The sequence below is a fragment of the Miniopterus schreibersii genome (genome assembly GCF_964146895.1).
Source record: "Miniopterus schreibersii genome assembly, chromosome: 9".
Lineage (NCBI taxonomy): Eukaryota > Metazoa > Chordata > Mammalia > Chiroptera > Miniopteridae > Miniopterus > Miniopterus schreibersii.
Window position 1 is genome coordinate 7,464,215 of NC_138118.1, and position 16,918 is coordinate 7,481,132.

The 16,918-nt window shown below is 54.6% G+C and overlaps 1 protein-coding gene across 1 annotated transcript in view; it reads left to right on the top strand.

Annotated features, from left to right (window-relative positions):
- Positions 1–16,718, top strand: part of DENND11 (DENN domain containing 11) — a 28,256-nt gene extending 11,538 nt beyond the window's left edge. Inside the window, exons 3-9 of the mRNA XM_081147333.1 lie at positions 747–905; positions 8,548–8,701; positions 10,570–10,708; positions 11,907–12,038; positions 12,200–12,350; positions 12,877–12,945; positions 16,419–16,718. Of these exons, the coding sequence (XP_081003459.1) occupies positions 747–905; positions 8,548–8,701; positions 10,570–10,708; positions 11,907–12,038; positions 12,200–12,350; positions 12,877–12,945; positions 16,419–16,614 (1,000 nt within the window). The 3' untranslated portion in view covers positions 16,615–16,718. The remainder of the gene's footprint in view (positions 1–746; positions 906–8,547; positions 8,702–10,569; positions 10,709–11,906; positions 12,039–12,199; positions 12,351–12,876; positions 12,946–16,418) is intronic.
- The last annotated feature ends 200 nt before the right edge of the window (positions 16,719–16,918 follow it).

Consider the following 16,918-nt stretch of genomic DNA (forward strand, 5'->3'; position numbering starts at 1 on the left):
AGCGTTAAGAACTTGTTCCGTAGAAATTCTCTCCCTTTCTAAGAAATTTTTGGACCTCCCTTGAGGCTTGGCTTTAAGGAAAGCGTGGAGGTTTGGTCTAGTTTCGGTTAACCCAAGATATTTCTGTGCTAAAGCTTGAAATCCGAGCTTTAAGTCAGGCCGGTCTGTGGCCCCGGGTGATGAAGATTCTCGGGAGGAGCAAAGGGAAGGAACTGAGGGGTCATGAAGTAGCTCCGACCTTCCCCTGGGGCTGACCCTGCGACTGATGCCGGGCGAGAAAGGGGAAGGAAAGGCGACAGCTCTGGCCAGAGCCTCAGGAAGTGAGGACAGTCAGGGCGGTTTATGCGAACGACACGGGGTGCTGGTCTGGACAGCCTGAGATGACTCTGTCCTGGGCCTTCCATCTTTGGTTGTCGTGCAGGAGAGGAGGACGGATATGTTCATGGTCATGGGCAGTCGAGTAGCAGGCTGGCCGGAGACCAGTCCTGGCTCCAGCTGATGACCCTTTTTGAGCCTTGGGAGTCTCATTTGGGAGGTCGAGCAGCTCAGGCTAATTTAGAATCCCCCCGAGAGTCTGAAAAAGTGGGGTGTTGGTTTTTTTTTTAGACTGAGCTTTCTCACGTAGCGCCCTGGAAATAGGTTTTTCTTTTCTTGGGCACTGCATCTCCCGTGTAAAAAAAAAAACAAAGCCAAACAAAAAATCCGCCTGTGTGATTTGGACCCACACCTCGTGTCTGTCGGTGCAGCTATTTCCGGAAGGGGCCCTTCTTCGGCCTGGCCTGCTTCGCCAACATGCCCGTGGAGAGCGAGCTGGAGCGGGGCGCGCGCATGAAGTCCGTGGGCATCCTGTCCCCGTCCTACACGCTGCTGTACCGGTACATGCACTTCTTGGAGAACCAGGTTCGGTACGTGGCTCGCGTACGTGTGCGGGGAGGCGGCAGGGATCGGCCAGCGCGTGTCCTGATGAGCCCCGGGCGAGCACCGCTGTGGGTCAGAGCAACAGACACCTTCCCAGGAACATCCACGGCCACGAGCCACATGCCACGCGCCACGTGCCACGCCCCGGGTGGTGGTCTTTTTGTTTCAACCAGTGTTCCGCATAATGATTCTTCACACTGTCGTGAAAGCTGAGATAGATTCTGCTTTCAGTTTATTTTAACACTGGCATCCATTTGGCCTGATTAAATAATTTGCTCTCGCGTGCATGATCTTTGCTTCTCGAGGCCACAATAATAACCTCCTTGCCCCAAGTTAGGCAAACAGACGCTTCTTTTTTGTTAAGCCTGACCATTTTTTATTTAGGGGAATCATTATTATTTGGGGTAATGGGGAGGGAATTTTTTTAGCAGAAGCAGCAGTTAAATGTTAGTCATTTAACATTCTGTTTCATTATGTATGTATTCCAATTTCATTTCAGATTTTGAGGGAGAAATCTACCCCCAATCCTTAAAACACTGTTAAAATTTTAGTACACTTGCCTCTTTGCTGACATATATATGTGTGTGTGTGTGTGTGTGTGTGTGTATGTGTGTGTACTTTAAAAATATATCCTTGGCATCATATGGTGTATATATAGACATACCCTTTTATCACCTGTACTTTTAAAATTTATTACTTTGTTTTTTTATATAACAATCTTTCTCCATCATTATCTTTGAAACAATGTGAGATATATTGCTTATTTAAAAATTTATATAGAAGTATAAAAGAATTTTTAAAATTCTCCCGAATCTTAACACTCAGGGAGATAGCCATTCTGAATAAGCAGTGAATGCCATTCTAAACTAGAAATAACTTTACCAAAATAGGATTCATATTTTATGAAGATTTAATTTTATCAAATAGGCTGTTTTCATGAAATATAGTTAATTTTACTTGTTTCTATTAGGAAAAGAGTAAGTAAAACAAGGAATTGTCCCATTTTTTGGATATTTATAACATTATTCGTGGGCCATACAAAATTATGAACTTAAAAATTAGCCTGCTGTATTTGGTCAAGCATTTAATTAACTCACCCCTAATGTGACGGCTGGAATCGCTTCTCTTTGGTGAGGCCTCGGCAGGGCCGGACGTTCCCCACCCCTGCTTTAAGGGAATATTTTTTCCCCCACAATAAGATATATTATTTCTCGATTTGTTTCTCCAAAGTTAAGAAAAAATATGAAAAACCTGAAGATATGGTGTCATTCTTATTTTTATTGAGAAGAAACATGTGCAGTGCAGTGTGGAAATCCTTGCACAGGTGCCATTGGTTTTTAAATTGTTTCAGCAGTTGGCAGAGTCCATTACCTCACACCCCCAGCTCCTGTGCCCTGCCTCACGTCTCACCGTTACAGCTCGCAAGGCCTGTTCCCCGCAGTCCTGTCACCGTAATCCCCGCTGTCCTTAAGTCTCGGTTGTACTTTCCGACCACCTCCAGGACTCGGCGTGGCTCCATTCCTGAGCTCCCGACATGATTTCTTTCTTCGTTGGTTGGATTTTGCCATCAACCACTGTTTCTTTCTTTTCGTGAAAGGCCCGTGGGCGCTGCCTTCGCTGAGGCCTTGCCCGCGTAGTCCCATGGGCCCGTTACCGGTGCCCCCGGCTGGCTGCCGGGATCTCAGGCCTTTCTGCTCAGGACGCTGCACAAAGCACTGTGCTGGCCTCTAACACTAGTCGTTTCGGAGACGTTGCTTCTAACACCTTAGATTCTTTCTTCATCTGGGATGTTTTTTTCCCCCGGGGTAGTTTGTCCCCTTTGATCTACAGATAAGCCTTTTTTTTTGGCTACAGCATCACAAGGGTTACCAGCTTTCGAGTCTGCGGTATCTATTTTCTCACCCCCTTCCCCTTGCCAGCTGCTGCGCCAATGCCAGCCACAGTGTGGTTTTGACACTGGGGTAATTCATGTCTGCGTATCGTTTTCTGCTGTAGCCAGGCCAAGTTGCTTTCACAAAGAGACCCAAAACACAGCGAATCAAACAAGGTAGAAGTACAGCTATTTTTTTTAATTTTAGCATGACCGTCCCAGAGGGAGAGAAGCACTCCAGGGTGGCAGGTGGCTGTTTTCCTGGGTCACGCTGGGACCCAGGCCCTCCTGTCTTGTATTCTGCTATCTTGTAGAGAATGGCCTTCACCCGCACATAGGCGTCTCCTCATCATTAGCACGTCGTGTGTCGCAGGGACGCATGGCTTCTGCGCCCATCCCACCGGCCACTTCTTAATCACTGGCCGCACCTAGCGGCTGGGAAGTCTGGGAAATGTGGTCCTTAACTTGGCGGCCACGTGAGCAGCTGAAATTTGGAAGGTTCTCTTACTAAAGGAAGGAGAGAGGATGGCAGTCTGTACCACTAGCCTACAACTAAAACTTTTTACCCAGTTCCCACATCCATCCAGTCTTCCCCGTAATCACTGAATTTCTCCCGTCTCCTTCTAGACTTTGTCTACGCGTCTACACAAATCCAAGTGCAGATTCCCATTTCCCCTCTTTTCATATAAAAAGCAGCGTGTCCCACGTGTTTTGTGGCTTCCCTCTTCCATGCCACAGTGTCTCTGGGAGGCCTTCTCCTACGATGAGTTTCTCTGCTGCTTCTGACAGCTGCAGGTGTGCCCCGTAGAGAAGACCCATGTTGGCTTTGTCAAGTCTCGTGTTGACAGGCACTTGGTTTTTTCCAAGGTTTTGCTTTTTCAAATAACGCTGCCTGGCCCGGCCGGGCATGGCCCAGCGGTTGAGCATCGACGTAGGATCCAGGAGATCGGGGTTCGATTCCCGGTCAGGGCACATGCCCGGGTTGCGGGCTGCAGCCGATCAATGACTCTCTCATCCTTGGTGTTTCTCTCTCTCTCTCTCCCTCTCCCTTCCTCTCTCTGAAATCAATAAAGATATGTTTGAAAAATAATAATAACGCTGCCCCGAGTACCCACGGACAAGTGTCATTTCACACGTGAGCGGAACGCGTCTACGTTCAGTTCCCAGAAATGAAACCGGCGGTCCACAGGGTGCATGTGTTTGTGACGTCAGTAGATCCCGTCGCACGGCTTTCTGTAGAGATTGTGCCAATGTGCCCGCCCAACCGTAATTCAGGGGAGCGCTGTTTCCCCCTAACGCTGCGGCACAAGGTAAAAGCTTTGGACTTTGGGCCTTCTGATGGGCAAAACGCGGTGCGTGGGTGGTTTTAATTTGCATTTTTATGCTCATAAGGGAGGTTGAGTGTGAGTCATTTGTCTTTTCTGTGACCCGTTCCCAGCCTTTGCCACATTTGTTTTTGGTTGTTGGCCTTTTAAAAATTAATTTCCAGGAGTCCTTTGTGTAAGGGGAGATTTGTTCTTTGCGGCAGACATAGAAAATGTTTTCCCATTTTGGCATTTATTGCCTAGCATTCCTTTTTCGTTGTGTGGATTCTTGCCTTTGTTGAACGCATTCGTCTTTGCCTGGCTTCTGGGTTTGGAGGTGTAGCTGGAGAGGTTTTCCGGCGTGGTGGTTAAAGAGGCTCGAGGTAACAGAGACGGGGCTTGCACGGGAGGGTGCAAGGAAACCAAGGGAGCACCGTGGGGGCAGCCAGGACGGGGCAGGGGTGATCCTTGTGCGCAGTGATGGCGTTTATATAAACTCACCAGACCTGATTTCTTTCTTTCTTTTTTTTTTAAAAATATATCTTTATTGATTTCAGAGAGAGGAAAGGAGAGGGAGAGAGAGAGATAGAAACATCAATGATGAGAGAGTCATTGATCGAGCCCACAACCCGGGCATGTGCCCCGACCGGGAATCGAACCCCGATCGCCTGGATCTTAGGTCGACGCTCAACCGCTGAGCCACGGCCGGCCGGGCACCAGACCTGATTTCTGAAAACACCTGTCTCTGTTTTACATTCATTCTTACTGCCGATATCCCAGGCTTACTAGCATTTCATCTACAACTCTTGGCTTCACTGTCTTCTAGTTAGAAAGTTCCTTGCTGTGACTATTTCTTAATAATCAAAAGATTTTGGAGAGCTGCTTTATACAATAAAATAAAAATCGGAAAAAGGGAGAGTTATAAAATAAAAGGAAGTGAGAGGCGTCAGTACATTTTTGGACCTTGCTTCGGTCTTGATTCAAACAGCCAGCTCTGCAGCAGCACCTTGGGGACGGCCGGTGTAATCCGCATGCGGACTGGGTTAGTTTATGTTAAAGTATCGCTATTAACAGAGGTGAGGTCACGGCACGGTGGTTACGCTGTTTTTTAAACAGACTTTCTCCCTTGGAGGTGCCCGCCAAAGTAGTTATGGGTAAAGTGTTATGATAAGGGACTCGCTTTAAAATATTTCAGGACGGGGGAGTCGGATGAGACGTGTTGATCAAACACTGATCCTAGTCGAAGCGAAAGGTGCATAAAGGGCTTATTTTCTTCTTTCTACTTCCTGCGTGTAACTCAGATTTTCCATGATCAAAATGTTTAAAAAGACTCAATATAAAATGAGCATAGAGTTATCATAGAAAGCTCGGAAAAACGGACAAAAAGCTCCAAGCAAAAAAGGTCGCGACCCCGCCAGCTGGACACACCTACCGTTCACGTTTAAATCCTTGCCTTTTGCCCGCGTCTAAATATGAACATACGCATTAATTAAGAAAATACCTCTGTAATATTTTAAACAATAATAAAATTTAAGAGGAAAAAAAAAAAAAAAGAAAATGCCAAGTCAGTCGCCGCCTGCGTTGTCTCACCTGGCGTGTGAGCCTCCCAGAGTATCGTGACCCACGGTCCGCACCACCGTTTTGGGGGTTTCATGGCATTTCGACATATAGGCGACCACAGTTTATCTAACTGCAGGGTGTCCCCAAAACCGTATACACACTTTCTGTAATTGTTCATTCCAGTGGGTTCATTCTGGAAAGAAGGACACATGGACCGAGCCATCCGCCGTTAAACCGTGTCCATTTTGGGGGGGGGCCACCCTGTAGTTCACCCTTTTGGGGGCTTCTGGCTAGTTTCATATTCTCCGCGGCTGTAAAGTGCGCGCCCGTCGGGGACCGATGGCGGCCCTTCGGGAGGTGGTGCCCTTTGGACCCCACCAACAGTGGGTGGGGGTGCATGCTTCCCTGTCCCTGCCAAGCCTCGGAGGGCGATGGATACACCGGGAGCGACGGTGCATCACCGTCGCCCAGAGGCATCTCCCGGCCTTATCGCCCACGGTGGTGGGGGAGGCAGGCGAGCCGCAGCGGGCATCTGCATGGGCACAGAAACGTCCGTATCGGGGAAGGGGCTGTGCGTTTCGGGAGACCTCCGGTGTCTCTGGTCCTGCCGGGATCCGCGATCTGGCCCAGAAGCCTGGCTTCAGATGGGTAGCCCGTGTTGTGTCAGCTCCTTGCCAGCTTTTAACCACGTCATGCCTCCTGGACGTTTCCATGGATGCGCGGCCTACGTTTCCACGTGGTAGGTTCTTAAGCTGCGCGCCCCTCTGGGTAAGATCACCAGAAGCTCTCCTTCGGCATCGCCTTGGACGCCCGGTTCTCCTTCGGCGCTCTGCGTCGGTGCGACACCTCTCGGGTTGTCTTCGCATTATGGTTTGATGATCGATCTTGTTTATTGCAAAATCTATGCTGTTTCAATTTTGAGGCTTCCCTACCACGGCTGCTCGCCATTGACGCGGGGCCTGTGTTCGAGCCCCGCGTTTCCCATCCTCGGCCGTTCCGCTCCGTCAGTCGGATGTCGGAGGCGGTCAGGACAGGACCCTGAAGCGAACTTTCTGTCCAAGGGACCCGAACTCAGAGCTTTTCTTTAGATTCTCCGTCCCGGGGTGGCGTTTAATGTAGCCAAGCAGAAAAGACAGTCCGTGGAGCAGCAAACCACCGGCGGACCCAGAAAATGATAAGTTTTATGTACGTTTCCCCCTTTAGCGCAGAAAATGCAGGACCGAGAAGACACAACAGGATGGTTCTCACTGTTCTTCTCAGGGAAAGTAGGACCCCTTGAAAACATCCTCGAACGTAATCTTTGTGTCACTTCGTATTAACCAGACTGGCGTCCGTGTGACACCCAGCCCTGAGGAGTATCTGAAATCTGCCGTCTGCTCAGACAGACAGACACGACGGAGTCACTGTGGGTTTCCCGTCCCCACACAAGCGTCTTTGTAAGAATGAAAGAAATGAATATAAGCACCCCGTGCGACGCTTAGGACGGAACGTATAGGAACCCCCAGGTCAGAGGGCTGCGACTCGGGGAGACACTTATTTTAGTGATCATTTGTTGGATGTAGCTGGTGTGGTTTTTCTTCCTTTTTAAAATGTAAGTTGGCGAGAAGGTCTCCTTTGGGGCCGGCCCAGAACCTTCCCTGTTCACCTCATTCCGGAGCCCCCCCCTTGGCCCGGCCGGCTGCTGTGGGACCTCGGGGAAGAAGGAACCTGGTGTTCTGTGGGTGACGGACATGTCACCTCTTCCACTTTATTTCATTTACGTGTCAGAATAGCATCGAGGTGGCGCCGGTATCCACTGAAATGGGCCATGTGCTTGTTAAGGAGAGAGAGAGAAGCGGCTTTGAAGTTCAGTGACTTGCCTGGGATCTCAGCGGAGCGGCCGCCGTGGCCTTGAGTCGGGAGCTCGGTGTTGGTCTTCGATGCTCCAGGGCAGCCTCCGCTTGCTCAGTAAAGCTCGGTTTTAATTCTTTGTTGCAGTAGGGTGGAAATTGTAGGGTGCGAGGGGACACAAACGGGCTAAAGGGTGTGTCCCCTGTGTGTGTGCATCTGTGTCCAAATTTCCCCTTTTTGTAAGGACACCAGTCACGTTGGATTAGGACTCACCTTAATGACTTCATTTTAACGTGATTACCTGTGCAAACGCCGTCTCCAAAGAAGGTCACATTCTGAGGTGCTGGGGGTTAGGACCCCACTGTCTTTTTTTGGGGGGGGGACACAGCTCAACCCTTAACACCCCCAGTAAACCTAGTGCCAGATAGTCCTCCCCGCGCTCCTGCATTCGGGTGAGGGCAGGGCTCCCGTTGGCCGAGTGGTCCGGGGCTGCCCACCGCCAGGTCCCTGCCATCCCGAGCCGGGGGGTGGGGAGAGAGGGCAGTCTGAGCTTTTTCTTAGTACTTGGTGCAGACATACTGAGCCCTCGGTGACATCTGATAATCGTTTCTTCTTGGTGGAGACACTGCTTCCTCTTTTTCTTTTACAACAACACAGCCAGCAGGCAAGCAGGACTTCTAAACACAGAGCAGCTGCAAGCGGGGAGCCTGTGGTCTCCCCATCACCCTCCCGGGGCCCACCGCGCAGCCCTGGGACGCCCCTCAGGGCCTCAGCATGCTCACCAAGGACAATAGGCCTTAGTCACAGTCTGCGAATTCCACCCGTTCCCCACGAGGAGTGCGCCCCACACCCCGTCAGACCCCGTGTTGGAGCTTTTCCTAAGGTTCTTCTGTGATTCCTGAGGGGCCGTCCTGGGCAACCTCAGAAAAGGGGTTTTTTTGTGTGTGTTTTTTTCAGTTCATCAGGGCCTTTGCCCCTAAGTGTTGCAGCCCTGGGGTGGGCTGGGGGAGGGGGAGGGACAGAGCTGTGGGGTCTCGATCTCATTGCACACGTGCCTGTTTGCAGACACCAGCTGGAGAGGCCGGGACATTACTCCCACCTGGCTGCCTTCTATGAGGACAAGAAAGGGGTGCTCCATGCCGGTCCTGGGAGGGGCGGCGGCCTGCCCCCCGTCTACTGGCTGCCTTCCATCCACCGGTACATGTACCCCGAGATGAAGGTGAGGTCTGCTGTACTCGCACGGCCTGGGCTTGTGTCTGCAGACAGTAGTGCTTAGCTGTTAGTTAATTAATAAGGAATTTCTGTCTTGGGCTCCTGTCCAAAGTCCGCTTTTGATAGAGCAGGATTGCTAACTCCAGCATTTGGGTTCTTTTAAAACGTAAAGCAAGTTGTAGTAAACAGTGTGCTCTCTAGACCCTTCCTAATCATTGTGCAAAGCCGTAGCGATAGGCCAGTCGGGTGGATTCCAGGGGAAGGCGGGGGAGAGGGGTGGGTGGGTTGGGTCCTATTGATTCAGGTATTTTAAAGTTAGACATCTGAGCCAATGACGAACAGGGAAAACAGCTCTGATATTTCCTAGTTACAGTATTTTGGATATTGCTTTAGTGTATATTTTTTTCTGAAGTACTTTGCCTTTGTACTAGAATATATTTGTTTACAGTTAACAGAACACCTGGCCAAGTGTTAGGTGTTGGGAGGGAACAAAGGTGACTGTGAACTTGAGGCTCCTCCTCCCCACCTTCCCTATACTTGGTCACAAGACACTTTAAGCAGAAACCTCTTGCTCCCTGGTAGAGAAATTACATCATGAATTGGAGGGAGGAATCTGGGAAGGCTTCTTGGAAGAGGAGGCAATCCCTGAAGTGATTGGCTAGGCAGAAAGTGAGGGGTGCTGACTGCAGACTGAGGGAGGGCCTGGCCAATAGTGGCTTAAACCGGTGCGTATTTATTATCGCACAGTTTCTGTGGGTCAGGAATCAGGCACAGCTTAGCTGGGGGCCTCTGCTTCATGGTCTCTCGTGAGACCACAGTCAAGGTGTCAGCTAGGGTCTGAGTCTCACGTGAAGGCTCGACTGGGGAAGTGTATCGGCTTCCGAGCTCACGTAGTTGTTGAGAGCACTGAGTTCCTTGAGGGCTGCTGGACTGAGGGCCTTCGAACCTCACTGACCGAGGGACAGGCTCCTGTGTTTAGCAGAAAAGGAGGGATGGTTGGAGTTGAAGTACAGCGGCTGTTCCACCAGCAGGCCCTGTGGGCCTTCCTCCCGGTGACCTCGGAATGCGGGACCACCTGGCTGCTCAGGCGCCAGGACAGCACCGAGCAAAGCCCTCAAGAGCATCCTGGCAGGCTGAGGGCTCAGAGACGGCCAGCTGGCTCACAGACACCTCATTCCACACAGTGGCCGGGTCCCCATACATTTGGGGACCTGACCTGGGACTGTTGGCTCATCGCTGTATTCCTTCCAGTGCTCAGTAATGTTTGTGAGTCGAATGTTCTCGCTGAGGTGCACTGTCACTTCAAATACTTATATTTCTGACATATATATATATATATATATATATATATATATACACACACACACACATATTTTTATTGATTTCAGAGAGAGGAAAGGAGAGGGAGGGAGAGAGAAACATCAACGATGAGAGAGAGTCATCGATCGGCTGCCTCCTACATGCCCCCTGCTGGGGGTTGAGCCTGCAGCCCGGGCATGTGCCCTGGCCGGGAATCGAACCAGGATCTCCTGGATTTAGGTCGATGCTCAACCGCTGAGCCACACCGGCCGGGCTCTTTCTGACTTTTAAGAAGTTATGTTCAGTCCTGTGTCCTCGGCACCTCTCTGTCCCAAGGACAGCAGTTAAGGATCCTTCAACTCAGACTTCAGTGCGTTGGGGGAGCTGGTGAATTGTAGAAATCTAATTTACAGGTGGGGCTTTGAGAGGAAAATGTCACTTTATGTGGAAGTGGCCATCCCTGCATCTGTTTGGTTGCACTTGGGGGGCTGCTTTTAAACGGGTGGTGCTCACCTGCCCATATTGAGCATTTTTCGAATGACATTTCTAATCACTGCCCCCTCTTTTTTCTTTCAGATCACACACCCCGCCGGTTGCATGTCTCAGTTCATTAAGTTCTTCGGGGAGCAGATCCTCGTTCTTTGGAAGTTCGCCTTACTTCGAAAGCGCATTCTGATATTCTCCCCCCCTCCGGTGGGCGTAGTGTGCTATCGAGGTAACGAGGGGCCAGAGTCGGGGTCCTGCCCTAGTTCCCTGGGGCCCATGCTCGAGTCTTTCCATCGTTCCCCAAGTTCAGAAGGGTTTGCGCCGTGTCATGAGGTCACAGGTTTTAAACCTGGGAGTGGCCTGGTTGGATCTGTGTTTTTTTATTTTTATTTTTAGTTTTTTTAAAATATATCTTTATTGGTTTCAGAGAGAGGAAAGGAGAGGGAGAGAGAGAGAGAAACCATCAATGATGAGAGAGGCATTGATCGAGCCCGCAACCCGGGCATGTGCCCTGACCGGGAATCGAACCCCAATCGCCTGGATCCCAGGTCGACGCTCACCCGCTGAGCCACGCAGGCCGGGCTGGATCTGTGTTTTAGAACGTGGGCTCTGGTGGCAGTGAAGATGGACTAGGCGACGTGCTGTACTCTGGTGACAGATAAGGGTCTGGATTGGAGCAGAGGAGCTGGGTTCTGTGTACAGTTAAGAAAGAAGCTTGAAGCATTTGGTGTGCGGTGGGCTGTAAGGCTCTGATGGGCGTGAGGCTGTAATGGAGGAAGAGTCTAGGGTCCCGAGGACGGTGGGGCCACAGGCGGGACCGAGGAGGAGGTGGGGTGAGAGTTGACTTTGGACCCAGGGAGTGTGTGCTGCCCGGGAGGCCTTCTCGAGACGTCCACGGGCACTGGCGTAGCTGGGTGAGGCCCCTGGCGGGGAGCTGAGGTTGAGAGTGCCTCATGCACCGCGCTGGAAACCAGGGATGGGTGGCATCCCGGGGGGGGGGGGAGAGTTGTGCGGTGCTTAGGATGCAGGCGTGGGGGCTGAACCATGAAGGTGGAAGACAGGACACTGAGGCCGAACCGTCGGGAGGGAGGGAGGGAGGGAGCCAGAGGATGGAGGGGTCACCGTGGGCGGGAGCAGTGCCGTGTCCCGAGCGAGCCCGGGTGAGGTGAAGACTGAGACCTGTCCACCGGATTTGGTGGGACATTGCTGGTGTGGCCTCGGGGACCTCAGGTTCAGCTCCGGTACCAGTCAGGCTCCCCCTCGTCTCCTGGGACCGCAGGACCACCTGGTTGCTCAGGCGCTGGGACAGCACAGGGCAAGCCCTCAGTGGCACCGCGGGAGGCCGAGGGCTCAGGGACGGCCAGCTGGCTGCGCAGGAGGAGGGGACGGGAGAGACCGACCCCCCGTCCCCGTCCCCGTCCCCACAGTGTACTGCTGCTGCTGCCTGGCCAATGTCTCCCTGCCCGGCATCGGGGGCACCATCCCCGAGTCCAAGCCTTTCTTCTACGTGAACGTGGCCGACATTGAGAGCCTGGAGGTAGAGGTGTCCTATGTGGCCTGTGAGTACGGGGCCCTCGCTGCCTGCTGCCCACCCGCCCCGCCCGGCCCCCAGGCCCTCCCCGTGGGCTGGGGCCCCCGGGCTCCTTGCTCCCCGGTGGGTCGGGCCGGTGCCCTCCGGCGCCGGCCTTGGGGCTCCCAGCTCCGCCCTCGGGTCTCACAGGCACCACGGAGAAGATCTTCGAGGAGAAGCGGGAGCTGTACGATGTCTACGTGGACAACCAGAACGTGAGGACGCACCACGAGCACCTGCAGCCGCTGCTCAAGGTCAACAGCGCCGACCGGGAGAAGTACCGGCGGCTCAACGAGCAGAGGTGGGGCCCGGCCCCGGGCGCGCACCCCGACACGTCCCCCGGCGGGGTCTCGGTCACCCCATCCTGTCCACCCTCCCCTCAGGGCACGTGGTGGGCCCGGGCGACGGGGGGCCCCCGGCACGGGGCCCAGGTAGCGCAGCAGACACGCGTGGGTGGGGGCTGCTCTCCGGTGGACTCGGGAACCTGCGAAGCCCAAGTGACAGGCGCCGAGCGTCCAGCGTGTGCCCCGAGAGCTTGCTGGGCGTCACCGAGTAATTCCCCATCATTCTGGTAGCCCCTGACATAAATGGCTCGTTGTCGCCCCTTTTCGATGGGCAGTTAGGAAAGGCGGTCACTTGCTGGAGGTGACGCAGGCCCCAAACCGGCCCTGACCCTAGGGGTTTTGACTCCCAGTCCTATTTATTTATTCCTGGTGCCGTGTCCCCCTGCCTTTGGCCTGGGGGCCCTGCTCTGGGACCTCCCTTCCTGGGGGGGTGGCCGTGCAGATGCCGGTGGCCTCCCGTCAGCAGGTGCTTTCCCGCAACAGGCAGGCGCTGCTCTACTCCCAGGAGGTGGAGGGCGACTACAGCCCCTGTGAGGACGAGCTCTTTGTGCTGTAAGTCGCCTGGGCTGGGCTGGGGTCCCTGCGTGTCCCACCGCGGCCCGGGGAGGTCCTTTACGGCTGCGTCGACGTAAGGAACGTAGGGAGCTGTAGAGAATGTTTGACTTTCTTGAGCCAAACTGACGACGGTGGCCAGGAAGCAGACTGGCAAATGCCCCGGAGAATGGCAGTTGGGCAGCTTATTTTATTCGTTGGAATCAAAGGCGATGCAGGAGGCTGCATGGATGGAATCCACCGGCTGGTCTGTCATCCCGGCTGCGCAGTGGGCAGAGCTCGTTTAAGGCAAACGCTGACCTTTCTGCTGGAGCGGTGGGCCCGGGCTGACTTCCTGCCCCGACCTGCCCAGTTAGGAACTGGCGGTCAGGCCGTCCTGCGGGGTCACCGAGCCAGAGCTCGTCAGGCCTGCCGTGTGCTCCCCCAGCTGTCAGGTTTATTACACGGCCCCTTTTGCATTCTCACTGTCAGCCCTGAACCCTGAAATGCTGTTAGTGGGGTACCCAGAGCAGCTAAGGGAAGAAGCAGGGGAAGGTCATTAAGAGAAAACGGGGTGCTGGGGTTTGTCCTTCTGTTGGGCATTTGCGTCGGATGTCCACTGCGTAGAAGCTGTCTGTCCCTCAGGAGTCAGGGACTTCTCGCCCATTGCTTCCTTTGAATGGAGCAGCTCCTTGCACTGAGCATTATGGGATAATATGACAATTTAACTCTTGAACCTAATGAAACCTTTCCCCCAGATCCAGTGGTGGTCAGGGTGGGAGTCCCCACATCTGGTGGTGGTCTGGGAGGGAGCCCCCAGATCTGTTGGTGGTCAGGGTGGGAGCCCCTAGATCTGGTGGTGGTCAGGGAGGGAGCCCCCAGATCTGGTGGTGGTCAGGGTGGGAGCCCCCAGACCTGGTGGTGGTCGGGGAGGCAGCCCCTAGATCTGGTGGTGGTCAGGGTGGGAGCCCCCAGATCTGGTGGTGGTCTGGGAGGGAGCCCCCAGATCTATTGGTGGTCAGGGTGGGAGCCCCCAGATCTGGCGGTGGTCAGGGAGGGAGCCCCCAGATCTGGTGGTGGTCAGGGTGGGAGCCCCTAGATCTGGTGGTGGTCAGGGAGGGAGCCCCCAGATCTGGTGGTGGTCAGGGTGGGAGCCCCCAGACCTGGTGGTGGTCGGGGAGGCAGCCCCTAGATCTGGTGGTGGTCAGGGTGGGAGCCCCCAGATCTGGTGGTGGTCTGGGAGGGAGCCCCCAGATCTATTGGTGGTCAGGGTGGGAGCCCCCAGATCTGGCGGTGGTCAGGGAGGGAGCCCCCAGATCTGGTGGTGGTCGGGGTGGGAGTCCCCAGACCTGGTGGTGGTCGGGGTGGGAGCCCCCAGACCTGGTGGTGGTCGGGGTGGGAGTCCCCAGACCTGGTGGTGGTCAGGGAGGGAGCCCCCAGACCTGGTGGTGGTTGGGGTGGGAGTCCCCAGACCTGGTGGTGGTCGGGGTGGGAGCCCCCAGACCTGGTGGTGTTTGGGGTGGGAGTCCCCAGACCTGGTGGTGGTCAGGGAGGGAGCCCCCAGACCTGGTGGTGGTCAGGGTGGGAGCCCCCAGACCTGGTGGTGGTCGGGGTGGGAGCCCCCAGATCTGGTGGTGGTCAGGGTGGGAGCCCGGCCCTTTTCCCTCAGAGCTCTGGTCTCATTCATGAGCAGCTGTTGCAACAGTGCTCAGCGAGAACGGAACTGCAGTGGCTTCCTGGTTGGTCTTCCTGCCCCATGTCCTGGGGTGGGGGTGGGGGTGGGGGCGGGGAACAGCGCCTGCAGTTAGAACCCTTTCTGGCTCTGATGCTGAAAATTTTAAATGTTGACATTTCAACAGAGAGCAGTGCTGTGATTCTGAGGAAGTGCACTCTGTAGGGCACTCTCGTAAAGCTGTTTAGATGCACAAGTATCTGGGAATTGAGCAGAGGGCCAGCCGTCCCCTCAAGGCTTGACACCTCCCCTTGTACCTGGAGTTCCTGGGCATCCATAGCTTCCTCGGGCACCGCGGCGGAACCCGAGGGCTCTGCGGGACACAGCTGAAGGGTCGAGACGCTTAGTGCCTTTTCTGAACATGGCTCATATATTCGTGCGGTGCCCAGAATCAGTGGCATTAGACCGTGCTCTGTGCATCACTGTTTTTAATTGATTTTAGAGAGAAGGGAGAGAGAGAAGGAAGCCTGGATGTGAGGGAGAAACATCAATCAGTTGCCTCCCTACACGCGCCCCGGCCAGGGATTGAATCTGTAACCTGGGTATGTGCTGTGACCGAGGATCGAACCGGCAACCTTTTGGGGTACAGGATGGTGCTCCAACCAGCTGAGCCACACCAGCCAGCGCACTAGGTGCATAATTTTTTAAAAAGTCATCAAAGGGGGCCTGGCCGGTGTGGCTCAGGGGTTGGAGTGCTGTCCCATGCACTGAAGGGTCGCAGGTTCGATTTCCGCTCAGGGCACATGCCCGGGTTGCGGGTTCATCTGGGTCGGGGTGTGTATGGGAGGCAACCAGTCAGTGCTTCTCTCTCACATCAGTGTTCCTCTCTGTCTCCCTCACCTTCCCCCTCTCTCTGAAATCAGTGAAAAAAGCCATTTCCTCAGGTGAGGATTTGAAAGAAAGTAATCAAAGGGAAACACACCCAGGGTGAAGGGAGGAAGGTGAGCTGTGGGGCGCTGGCGCCTGCAGCTTGAAGCTGTGTCTCCCTCACCCTTCCCCTCCGGCTCGCTGGCTCCGGGGCCCCCGTGACGCCCCAGCTCCTGTGCTCCGCCTTCAGCGTGCCAGCCTGGCGTGGCCTGCGGGGCCTCGGGGGCGACAGTCCCTTCAGAGCCCCCCCGTGACGCCCCAGCTCCTGCGCTCCGCCTTCAGCGTGCCAGCCTGGCATGGCCTGCGGGGCCTCGGGGGCGACAGTCCCTTCAGAGCCCCCCCATGACGCCCCAGCTCCTGCGCTCCGCCTTCAGCGTGCCAGCCTGGCGTGGCCTGCGGGGGCTTAGGGTGGCAGTCCCTTCAGAGCCCCCCTTTTCCCCTGGTTACCCAGCCAGGGCTCAGGAGGTGCACTGCAGTTTCTCGCTGGCGTCCCAACCTCAGGACAGCTGTCCCCGTTGTTGCTTCAACTCCCCCTTATGACTAAGCAGAGAGAAGGGAACACAGCGCATGGGGCTTCTCCCCGAGGCTGTGTTTAAATCCCCGGGCACCTTTCAACAGAGAAAGAGCATTTTGGCAGCCAGGCCATCCCTTGCTCAAGGAATTTGCTAATCGTACCATGATTGATGCCAGGGGTTTCTCTGCAAATCTTAGCAGCACTTGAATCGCCCTTCCGTTTAACTCCGGTCCCGATTCCTTCCTAAAAGAGGTTTCTGATTCTTGCGACCACTGAAAGGTTTATGCAACAAGGGGGCGCCGTTTGGTCCCTGCGCGGACTCTCCGGTGAGCGTCTTGTCTTTTCTGCCCCCCTCGCCTGTGCCTGGCCTGCCCAATGCAGGTTTTTCCTCGAGCAGAACAACCGGATATTCCAGACGCTGCTGGAGGTGTCCGCCAGCCAAGACAAGACCCTGACGGCCGAGCACGCGCGGGGCATGGGCCTGGACCCGCAGGGCGACCGCAGCTTCCTCATGGACCTGCTGGAGGCCTACGGCATCGACGTCATGCTGGTCATCGACAACCCCTGCTGCCCCTGATGGGGCCGGGCCGGGGAGCTGCTCGCACGCGGGACTTCAGCCGGGCCCCAGAGCGCTCACTTTTTATTAAGTGGACACAAAGGAATATAGTTTCTACTTTCCAACAAGTGTAATTTTTGTAATTGCCGTTCTCCCCGGCCCTGGAGGTAAGATGAGGCCCCTGTGGTCCTCTGTCCTGCTGCGTTCCCCAGGTCACCGGAACCTCCCACCTTCCCCCAGAGTCGCCCCCTGGTCTGGTCTTCGGCGTCGTATCGTTGATTCTCTCCCCTTGTTGAGCGACCGGAGATGCGGAGAAGGCCGTATG